We start from the raw sequence: 11428 nt of genomic DNA, 5'->3' as shown, positions 1-11428 counted from the left end.
GGGAGTAGCAGTAGCAGTACAAGCAGAGGGAGTAGCAGTAGCAGTAGAAGCAGAGGGAGTAGCAGTACAAGCAGAGGAAGTAGCAGTAGCAATAGAAGCAGAGGGAGTAGCAGTAGCAGTAGAAGCAGAGGGAGTAGCAGTACAAGCAGAGGGAGTAGCAGTATAAGCAGAGGGAGTAGCAGTAGCAGTAGAAGCAGAGGCAGTAGCAGTACAAGCAGAGGGAGTAGCAGTAGCAGTAGAAGCAGAGGGAGTAGCTGTAGAAGCAGAGGGAGTAGCAGTAGCAGTACAAGTAGAGGGAGTAGCAGTAGCAGTACAAGCAGAGGGAGTAGCAGTAGAAGCAGTGGGAGTAGCAGTAACAATAGAAGCAGAGGGGGTAGCAGTAGAAGTAGAAGCAGACGGAGTAGCAGTAGCAGTAGAAGCAGAGGGAGTAGCAGTAGCAGTAGAAGCAGAGGGAGTAGCAGTAGCAGTAGAAGCAGAGGGAGTAGCAGTAACAATAGAAATAGAGGGGGTAGCAGTAGCAGCAGAAGCAGAGGGAGTAGCAGTAGCAGTAGAAGCAGAGGGAGTTGCAGTAGCAGTAGAAGCAGCGGGAGTAGCAGTAGCAGTAGAAGCAGAGGGAGCAGTAGCAATAGAAGCAGAGGGAGTAGCAGTACAAGCAGAGGGAGTAGCAGTAGAAGCAGAGGGAGTAGCAGTAACAATAGAAACAGAGGGAGTAGCTGTAGAAGTAGAAGCAGAGGGAGTAGCAGTAGCAGTAGAAGCAGAGGGAGTAGCAGTAACAATAGAAACAGAGGGAGTAACAGTAGCAGTACAAACAGAGGGAGTAGCAGTAGCAGTACAAGCAGAGGGAGTAGCAGTAGCAGTACAAACAGAGGGAGTAGCAGTAGCAGTAGAAGCAGAGGGAGTAGCAGTACAAGCAGAGGGAGTAGCAGTAGCAGTAGAAGCAGAGGGAGTAGCAGTAACAATAGAAACAGAGGGAGTAGCAGTAGCAGTACAAGCACAGGGAGTAGCAGTAGCAGTACAAGCAGAGGGAGTAGCAGTAGCAGTAGAAGCAGAGGGAGTAGCAGTAGCAGTAGCAGCAGAGGGAGTAGCAGTAGCAGTAAAAGCAGAGGGAGTAGCAGTAGAAGGAGAGGGAGTAGCAGCAGCAGTACAAGCAGAGGGAGAAGCAGTAGAAGCAGTGGGAGTAGCAGTAGCAATAGAAGCAGAGGGAGTAGTAGTAGCAGTAGAAGCAGAGGGAGTAGCAGTAGCAGTAGAAACAGAGGGAGTAGCAGTAGAAGTAGAAGCAGACGGAGTAGCAGAGGGAGTAGCAGTAGCAGTAGAAGCTGAGGGAGTAGCAGTAGCAGTAGAAGCAGAGCGAGTAGCAGTAGCAGTACAAGCAGAGGGAGTACCAGTAGCAGTAGAAACAGAGGGAGTAGCAGTAGAAGTAGAAGCAGACGTAGTAGCAGAGGGAGTAGCAGTAGCAGTAGAAGCAGAGGGAGTAGCAGTAGCAGTACAAGCAGAGGGAGTAACAGTAAAGTAGAAGCAGACGGAGTAGCAGAGGGAGTAGCAGTAGCAGTAAAAGTAGAGGGAGCAGCAGTAGCAGTACAAGCAGAGGGAGCAGCAATAGCAGTACAAGCAGAGGGAGTAGCAGTACAAGCAGAGAGAGTAGCCGTAAAAGCAGAGGGAGTAGCAATAGCAATACAAGCAGAGGGAGTAGCAGTAGCAATAGAAGCAGAGGGAGTAGCAGTAGAAGCAGAGGGAGTAGCAGTAGAAGCAGAGGGAGTAGCAGTACAAGCAGAGGGAGTAGCAGTAGCAATAGAAGCAGAGGGAGTAGCAGTAGCAGTAGAAGCAGAGGGAGTAGCTGTAGAAGTAGAAGCAGAGGGAGTAGCAGTAGCAGTAGAAGCAGAGGAAGTAGCAGTAGAAGCAGAGGGAGTAGCTGTAGAAGTAGAAGCAGAGGGAGTAGCAGTAGTAGTAGAAGCAGAGAAAGTATCAGTAGCAGTAGAAGCAGAGGGAGTAGCAGAAGCAGTAGAAGCAGAGGGAGTAGCAGTAGCAGTACAAACAGAGGGAGTAGCAAGTAGCAATAGAAGCAGAGGGAGTAGCAGTAGAAGCAGAGGGAGTAGCAGTAGCAGTAGAAGCAGAGGGAGTAGCATTAGCAGCAGAAGCAGAGGGAGTAGCATTAGCAATAGAAGCAGAGGGAGTAGCAGTAGAAGCAGAGAGAGTAGCAATAGCAGTAGAAGCAGAGGGAGTAGCAGTACAAGCAGAGGGAGTAGCATTAGCAATAGAAGCAAAGGGAGTAGTAATAGAAGCAGAGGGAGTAGCATTAGTAGTACAAGAAGAGGGAGTGGCAGTAGCAGTAAAAGCAGAAAGAGTAGCAGTACAAGCAGAGGGAGTAGCAGTAGCAGTAGAAGCAGAGGGAGTAGCAGTAGAAGTAGAAGCAGACGGAGTAGCAGTAGAAGCAGAGGGAGTATCTGTAGTAATCGAAGCAGAGGAAGTAGTAGTAGCAGTAGAAGCAGAGGGAGTAGCAGTAGCAGTACAAACAGAGGGAGTAGCTGTAGCAGTAGAAGCAGAGGGAGTAGCAGACGCAGTACAAGCAGAGGGAGTAGCAGTACAAGCAGAGGGAGTAGCAGTACAAGCAGAGGAAGTAGCAGTAGCAATAGAAGCATAGGGAGTAGCAGTAGAAGGAGAGGGAGTAGCAGTAGCAGTAGAAGCAGAGGGAGTAGCAGTAGAAGCAGTGGGAGTAGCAGTAGCAATAGAAGCAGAGGGAGTAGCAGTAGCAGTAGAAGCAGAGGGAGTAACAGTAGCAGTAGAAGCAGAGGGAGTAGCAGTAACAATAGAAACAGAGGGGGTAGCAGTAGCAGTAGAAGCAGAGGGAGTAGCAGTAGAAGCAGAGGGAGTAGCAGTAACAGTACAAGCAGAGGGAGCAGTAGCAATAGAAGCAGAGGGAGTAGCAGTAGATGCAGAAGGAGTAGCAGTACAAGCAGGGGGAGTAGCAATAGTAGTAGAAGCAGAGGGAGTAGCAGTAGAAGCAGAGGGAGTACCAGTAGCAGCAGAAGCAGAGGGAGTAGCAGTAGCAGTAGAAGCAGAGGGAGTAGCAGTAGCAGTAGAAGCAGAGGGAGTAGCAGTAACAATAGAAACAGAGGGAGTAGCAGTAGCAGTACAAACAGAGGGAGTAGCAGTAGCAGTACAAGCAGAGGGAGTAGCAGTAGCAGTACAAGCAGAGGGAGTAGCAGTAGCAGTACAAGCAGAGGGAGTAGAAGTACAAGCAGAGGGAGTAGCAGTAGCAGTAGAAGCAGAGGGAGTAGCAGTATCAATAGAAACAGAGGGAGTAGCAGTAGCAGTAGAAGCAGAGGGAGTAGCAGTAGCAGTAGAAGCAGAGGGAGTAGCAGTATCAATAGAAACAGAGGGAGTAGCAGTAGCAGTAGAAGCAGAGGGAGTAGCAGTAGCAGTAGAAGCAGAGGGAGTAGCAGTAGCAGTAGAAGCAGAGGGAGTAGCAGTAGCAGTAGAAGCAGAGGGAGTAGCAGTAGCAGTAGAAGCAGAGGGAGTAGCAGTAGCAGTAGAAGCAGAGCGAGTAGCAGTAGAAGGAGAGGGAGTAGCAGCAGCAGTACAAGCAGAGGGAGAAGCAGTAGAAGCAGTGGGAGTAGCAGTATCAATAGAAGCAGAGGGTGTAGTAGTAGCAGTAGAAGCAGAGGGAGTAGCAGTAGTAGTATAAGCAGAGGGAGTAGCAGTAGAAGCAGAGGGAGTAGCAGTAACAGTACAAGCAGAGGGAGCAGTAGCAATAGAAGCAGAGGGAGTAGCAGTAGATGCAGAAGGAGTAGCAGTACAAGCAGGGGGAGTAGCAATAGTAGTAGAAGCAGAGGGAGTAGCAGTAGAAGCAGAGGGAGTACCAGTAGCAGCAGAAGCAGAGGGAGTAGCAGTAGCAGTAGAAGCAGAGGAGTAGCAGTAGCAGTAGAAGCAGAGGGAGTAGCAGTAGCAGTAGAAGCAGAGGGAGTAGCAGTAGCAGTAGAAGCAGAGCGAGTAGCAGTAGCAGTAGAAGCAGAGCGAGTAGCAGTAGAAGGAGAGGGAGTAGCAGCAGCAGTACAAGCAGAGGGAGAAGCAGTAGAAGCAGTGGGAGTAGCAGTATCAATAGAAGCAGAGGGTGTAGTAGTAGCAGTAGAAGCAGAGGGAGTAGCAGTAGTAGTATAAGCAGAGGGAGTAGCAGTAGAAGCAGAGGGAGTAGCAGTAACAGTACAAGCAGAGGGAGGAGTAGCAATAGAAGCAGAGGGAGTAGCAGTAGATGCAGAAGGAGTAGCAGTACAAGCAGGGGGAGTAGCAATAGTAGTAGAAGCAGAGGGAGTAGCAGTAGAAGCAGAGGGAGTACCAGTAGCAGTAGAAGCAGAGGGAGTAGCAGTAGCAGTAGAAGCAGAGGAGTAGCAGTAGCAGTAGAAGCAGAGGGAGTAGCAGTAGCAGTAGAAGCAGAGGGAGTAGCAGTAGCAGTAGAAGCAGAGGGAGTAGCAGTAGCAGTAGAAGCAGAGGGAGTAGCAGTAGCAGTAGAAGCAGAGGGAGTAGCAGTAGCAGTAGAAGCAGAGCGAGTAGCAGTAGCAGTAGAAGCAGAGGGAGTAGCAGTAGCAGTAGAAGCAGCGGGAGTAGCAGTAGCAGTAGAAGCAGAGGGAGTAGCAGTAGCAGTAGAAGCAGAGGGAGTAGCAGTAGCAGTAGAAACAGAGGGAGTAGCAGTAGCAGTACAAGCAGAGGGAGCAGTAGCAATAGAAGCAGAGGGAGTAGCAGTAGAAGCAGAGGGAGTAGCAGTACAAGCAGGGGGAGTAGCAATAGTAGTAGAAGCAGAGGGAGTAGCAGTAGAAGCAGAGGGAGTAGCAGCAGAAGCAGAGGGAGTAGCAGTAGCAGTAAAAGCAGAGGGAGTAGCAGTAGCAGCAGAAGCAGAGGGAGTAGCAGTAACAATAGAAACAGAGGGGGTAGCAGTAGCAGCAGAAGCAGAGGGAGTAGCAGTAGCAGTAGAAGCAGAGGGAGTAGCAGTAGCAGTACAAGCAGAGGGAGCAGTAGCAATAGAAGCAGAGGGAGTAGCAGTAGAAGCAGAGGGAGTAGCAGTAAAAGCAGGGGGAGTAGTAATATTAGTAGAAGCAGAGGGAGTAGCAGTAGCAATAGAAACAGAGGGAGTAGCAGTAGCAGTACAATCAGAAAGAGTAGCAGTAGCAATAGAAGCATAGGGAGTAGCAGTAGAAGGAGAGGGAGTAGCAGTAGCAGTAGAAGCAGAGGGAGTAGCAGTAGAAGCAGTGGGAATAGCAGTAGCAATAGAAGCAGAGGGAGTAGCAGTAGCAGTAGAAGCAGAGGGAGTAGCAGTAGAAGCAGAGGGAGTAGCAGTAACAATAGAAACAGAGGGGGTAGCAGTAGCAGTAGAAGCAGAGGGAGTAGCAGTAGCAGTAGAAACAGAGGGAGTAGCAGTAGCAGTACAAGCAGAGGGAGCAGTAGCAATAGAAGCAGAGGGAGTAGCAGTAGAAGCAGAGGGAGTAGCAGTACAAGCAGGGGGAGTAGCAATAGTAGTAGAAGCAGAGGGAGTAGCAGTAGAAGCAGAGGGAGTAGCAGTAGAAGCAGAGGGAGTAGCAGTTGCAGTAGAAGCAGAGGGAGTAGCAGTAGCAGTAGAAGCAGAGGGAGTAGCAGTAGCAGTAGAAGCAGAGGAAGTAGCAGTAGAAGCAGAGGGAGTAGCAGTAACAATAGAAACAGAGGGGGTAGCAGTAGCAGTAGAAGCAGAGGGAGTAGCAGTAACAGTACAAGCAGAGGGAGCAGTAGCAATAGAAGCAGAGGGAGTAGCAGTAGAAGCAGAGGGAGTAGCAGTACAAGCAGGAGGAGTAGCAATAGTAGTAGAAGCAGGGGGAGTAGCAGTAGCATTTGAAACAGAGGGAGTAGCAGTAGCAGTACAAGTAGAAGGAGTAGCAGTAGCAATAGAAGCACAGGGAGTAGCAGTAGAAGGAGAGGGAGTAGCAGTAGCAGTAGAAGCAGAGGTAGTAGTAGTAGAAGCAGTGGGAGTAGCAGTAGCAATAGAAGCAGAGGGAGTAGTAGTAGAAGTAGAAGCAGACGGAGTAGCAGAGGGAGTAGCAGTAGTAGTAGAAGCAGAGGGAGTAGCAGTAGCAGTAGAAGCAGAGGGAGTAGCAGTAGCAGTAAAAGCAGAGGGAGTAGCAGTAGCAGTAGAAGCAGAGGGAGTAGCAGTAGCAGTACAAACAGAGGGAGTAGCAGTAGCAGTAGAAGCAGAGGGAGTAGCAGTAGCAGTAAAAGCAGAGGGAGTAGCAGTAGCAGTACAAGCAGAGGGAGTAGCAGTAGCAATAGAAACAGGGAGTAGCAGTAGCAGTAGAAGCAGAGGCAGTAGCAGTAGCAGTAGAAGCAGAGGGAGTAGCAGTAGCAATAGAAACAGAGGGTATAGCAGTAGAAACAGAGGGAGTAGCAGTAGAAGCAGATGGAGTAGCAATAGTAGTAGAAGCAGAGGGAGTAGCAGTAGCAGTACAAGCAGAGGGAGTAGCAGTAGCAGTACAAGCAGAGGGAGTAGCAGTGCAATAGAAGCAGAGGGTATAGCAGTAGAAACAGAGGGAGTAGCAGTAGCAGTAGAAGCAGATTGAGTAGCAATAGTAGTAGAAGCAGAGGGAGTAGCAGTAGCAAAAGAAGGAGAGGGAGTAGCAGTAGCAGTACAAGCAGAGGGAGTAGCAGTAGCAATAGACGCAGTAGTAGCAATAGAAGTAGAGGGAGTAGCATTACAAGCAGAAGGAGTAGTAGTACAAGCAGAGGGAGTAGCAGTAGCAATAGAAGCAGTAGTAGCAATAGAAGTAGAGGGAGTAGCAGTACAAGCAGAAGGAGTAGCAGTAGCAGTACAAGCAGAGAGAGTAGCAGTAGCAGTAGAAGCAGTATTAGAGTTTGATCAATCTAAAATACTTTTTTTTTCAAACACACATGCACATAAATATATAAAACAAAATTTGTGTGTTACAGAAAGAGACCGTTTGTTGCACATCGCTATAAAATATGGTGATGTGCAAAAAACGGTTTAATTCTGTAACACACGAATTTTGTTTTATATATTTGTATATGTGTGTTTGAAAAAAAAATGTATTTTACTTTTATCAAACACTAATACTATATAAAATTTTATTTTCGTACTCTGTAACACACAAACCTTGTTTTATATATGTATTCGCGTGTATTTGAAATGTCTCTTAGTTTTATCAAATGCTAAAAGTATGTCAAATTTTATTTATGTGCTGTTCGTGACATCATCCTCTCCATTCTCATTATTCTTCGCTTCTTCCTCCTCCTTACTTCTCATGATGAAGACATTATCACTACTATTTACGACGATCGTCTTCTTCTTGAACTTGAATTGGATATTCAACTTCCCTTTGGAAGTAATATGTGAAATACTAAATAACGGTATTTCGGAAATTTTCGTAAAAAAAGTGAATATTCGACAACTGTCTAATTAACATGCATATGGTTTTATTCTAGATGTAACCATAGAGGAAACCATATCAACACTTACTGAAATGTTAAATGTTCCCGTTTACGACAAGGAGAAAACATATGCATCGGACAAAGATCATTTCTTGCTCCTTATACTTGTGTGGAAAAAATATGAATCACGGAACCTATAAACAATAGTTCTAAAATTTTACAAATACGCAATATTACCCAACAAAAATTACTTAGATTCCTGGACGATTCATAAGCTTGAGTTTTCCTCTCATGTTTTAACATGTTATAGTAGCCGTTCTTACATCACTGATACATCTGTATAATAATAATACAATTTAATGAAAAGAATCGTGAAACACTTACTGTATATTCAATATGCATTTTTATGACTTTCAACCTAACATAAATAATATTAAAACAAACTTTTGCACATGTTAGCATCCTACCTGCTGACTATCTGTAACCTGCGTGCGATAATTATCCGCGCAGACCTGATACGCATCAATATGTGACATTTCAAAAACCGATGAACAGCTTGTTGATTGTACAACTTACCGACATTGTGAAAATTAAGGAAAATACAAATTATTTCTTCTCGGGACTCGTGATACAGGTCTTGAATCGCATCATCATTCTCTTCTTGGTAAGTTTGTTCTAATTGGTTAGAAGAGGCGCGGTATGTCCCCCACTCTAACGCAGTAGTATTGCTTTTCTACTTGCCTTGTTGGTTACAGTAATCACTTATATCAGGAGCATACTCCCTCAAAAATACATTTTACCTTCTATAAGAACAGAAAAATATTGTAAAATGCCACAAATAACCTTACTTATGGACATGATTCAAGCAAACTTTACCTGTCTCTCTTTACTTGTTTTTCTTTACCGGAAAACGCACCTTCACACACAACTCCCGAAGTAATACGTACATACATTATATTGAATATCCCTGTGCAAAGAGAGGAGGAAAAAAGTGGCATTATATAAAATTTGCATCTCAACTTCTTTGATAAACTTAATACGCATCCCTGTCGTGTAAAGAAAACAAATGTGATATGGCTGTGAACATCCCTCCTAAATTTTGTTCAAGTGACTGATTGTTGTTGTTGAGGCGAAAACTGTTAAACTATTGCCATCTTTGAGAAAACAAAACATATAAATAATGGCTTTTGGTAATTGTAAATACATTGTAGCGTGGTAAAAGTGTAGGGGCACCGACACTTACCCTACTACAGGAGCTGACGAGTGATCCTCGGACCGTAGAGAAGATGTGGGCATGGGCATGGGGAAAAGCCGGCCATTTCTACCTCCTACAGGAGTGGACATAAAAACTGTTCATGTGCACGGCTTTATTCACGAAGCACTACTGCTACTACAGCCTCGAAATCACAGATGAGGCACGGGAAGACATTGGCAACAAGGTAGCACCGCAGTATATCAGAAAATATCACAGCACAGGAAAATCAGGAAATCAGAAGTTTTCCCCAGCCCACACTCACACCTCTTCACAGTCAAGGTCACCCGCAAACTGCCCTCTGTGGCGTCACGGCAGGGGTTGCCAAGCACCCAATTTGTAAGAGGTTTAAGTGTGGGTTAAATGCACTCCTCTCGGACCCAAAATTTATAAAACAATCTTCTGGAGGTGGGCCGTTTAGAAAAAGGGCAAGGACTTGCCAAAAGGGCGTCAGAAAGGCATTAAAAAGAAAAGCGAACACCCCAAGTGGGCAACACAACCACCCGTTCGCATAAGCGAATCCATGAATCCGGGCGCGTTCGTGTAACTAAAAATACGTAACTACAACATTTTTCTCTATTTTATCAAAACAAGGGACATCAGTGAAAGGACTTTTGTAAGATATGAAACAGTTTAAGGGTAAACTAAAACAATTCGCTTGTCATACGATTTATAATAACACTGCACATTACATCATAATTCTGTGTGCATAGGACAAAGACGAATTCGCCTAAAGGCGGGAATTTCGAACCAAGAGAAAATTTACCCCGAGTGAGTAAAAATGTACATGACAACTTCGATGCGATAAGTCTTACCACGTGAATATTCAAAATGATAATGCATGATGACTTATTTTCTTCTAAAACCAAGTAATCAATTGCTATATATATTTTTGTCTTACAAAATATAAGATAAATACAGGTGCTTACATTTTCTTACCATGCGTCTGCATTAGGCGTTCCCTTTTTATACATGACATGAATAGGGTATATGACGTGCATTGGAGGGAGTAATTTATAGAGAGGGGGTGGGGGGGAACCAAGGCGATATTTTCACTCATTTTGTTCTAAATGGTAAGTAAAAAAAGAAAAAAAAGCATTCGTTTTGTAAAGAAAAAAGAGAAAATTTGATCCGAGAGAGTAAAAGTATACATGATACCTTTGAAGCGATTGGTCTTACAATGCGATTATTCAAAATGATAATGCATGATGACTTTTTTTTTTTCTTAAACCAAGTTATCAGTTTGTATATACATATTCAGTTTGCAAAATTTAAAATGATACAGGTCCTTACATATTCTTGCTATGCGTCTGCACTATGCATTCCCTTATAATGTCTTACAAAAGGGGTATATGAAGCGTATTGGAGGGGGATAAATTATAGAAGGTTCTCATTTCGAAACGTAAGACGCGTTATTTTTTTTTGGGGGGGGAGCGAGAAATGCGACCACGTTATGGTTTAGCGTCGATTGCTCCGTCTTGCTGAATTTGTTAAAAACAACCCCAACATACAGCTTGCTATAAAAGTAAATTAACAATCGCAATATCAAAAGACATATTCATTTTCGTAGTTGGAGATAGGAGTAATCGTTAATTGCTTACAATTGTGACTGTAACTGTAGCAAGTTTCTTCCATAGGTAGTTTGAAGATTTTAGTTTTCCTCTCGAGGTAAATTGAAAATTTGGTAACGAAACCAAACCAAGATATCTAACGAAGATGATAAAAGATATCATCTCCATAGCAATAGCAGTACTACTGTCGGATATTTTCATCCCGACTTTGAAAGATGATGATGAGGTGGAGGATAGGTTGATGATTGGTGATAATGATGGCGATGATGTGGATGATGGTGAATAAGAAATTCTGTGGTGTAGTCGGAAACGATAACTGGAGAAACTATTTCCTAGAGAGAGCAGAGGGAGCAAAACCCTCCCGCAAAAGAAGGGGAAAGGGAAATACTCCAGAATAGCGAAAGAGACATTGTCAATGATTCATGATTCCTGTTTTGAAATTAAGGTAATCAGTTGTATGTAACCAGTGTAGTTTTAAGATACACATTGTATTTTATTATTGTTGTTACTAGTATAACTAGTAGTTTACCTAATGCTATGTTATTTTTTTTTTATTAATGGTTGGCATGTGTGCAATGTTATTTATTTTTTTATCCATGGATATGCGCACGCACACAGTGCCATCTTTATAAAAGAAATAGCACTCGTCGTTTTAGTTGTCCTCCATACATTATAGATAAATATATCATTAACACTTTATTGTGTTATCTTCTTTAAGAAAAACAATATATAGTAATTCTATTTAAAAAATAACGACACTATGCAAGCAAGGTTTATGTGTGTCATATAAAAATAATTACCTATTTTTACGCAAGGAAATTTGAGAAAATATGTTCATGTAATAATTCAGGTAAGGTCGATAAAATTTGTAAACCTCTTATTTGAATGTTCATCCCAACAAAGGAGGTTTCAGTAACAATTCTAATGTATCATGTTTGAAAAAAAACTAAGTCTTCTCTTTCCTATGATCATACATCTGTCTGGGGATGAGAAAACAATTGCGTGAAAAGTTTGTTATCCCCCTTACACCATAAATAAATGTAGCTTCAATAACACAACTTTTTTGTTATCTCAAAAAAAAAAAAAAAACGAATTATTTGCTGTTTTTTTATACTACCAATGAAGAGATATTACTGTGGTCAAATTTTATAAAAATCCTTGTTTCTTCGCAAGGAATCTCCGCGCTTCATATGGCTAAAAGGGTTAC

At 43.7% G+C, this 11428-nt stretch overlaps 1 protein-coding gene across 1 annotated transcript in view; it reads left to right on the top strand.

The window, feature by feature from the left end:
* The window catches only part of LOC138862338 (uncharacterized abhydrolase domain-containing protein DDB_G0269086-like), a 9159-nt gene extending 3988 nt beyond the window's left edge, over positions 1 to 5171 (top strand). Inside the window, exons 2-3 of the mRNA XM_070124065.1 lie at positions 1329 to 1719; positions 4863 to 5171. Of these exons, the coding sequence (XP_069980166.1) occupies positions 1329 to 1719; positions 4863 to 5171 (700 nt within the window). The remainder of the gene's footprint in view (positions 1 to 1328; positions 1720 to 4862) is intronic.
* The last annotated feature ends 6257 nt before the right edge of the window (positions 5172 to 11428 follow it).

Source organism: Penaeus vannamei, chromosome 8 (genome assembly GCF_042767895.1).
Source record: "Penaeus vannamei isolate JL-2024 chromosome 8, ASM4276789v1, whole genome shotgun sequence".
In the NCBI taxonomy this organism is placed as follows: Eukaryota; Metazoa; Arthropoda; class Malacostraca; order Decapoda; family Penaeidae; genus Penaeus; species Penaeus vannamei.
Note: the sequence above shows the minus strand (reverse complement) of the source record. Positions and strands in the feature narration are given on the sequence as shown.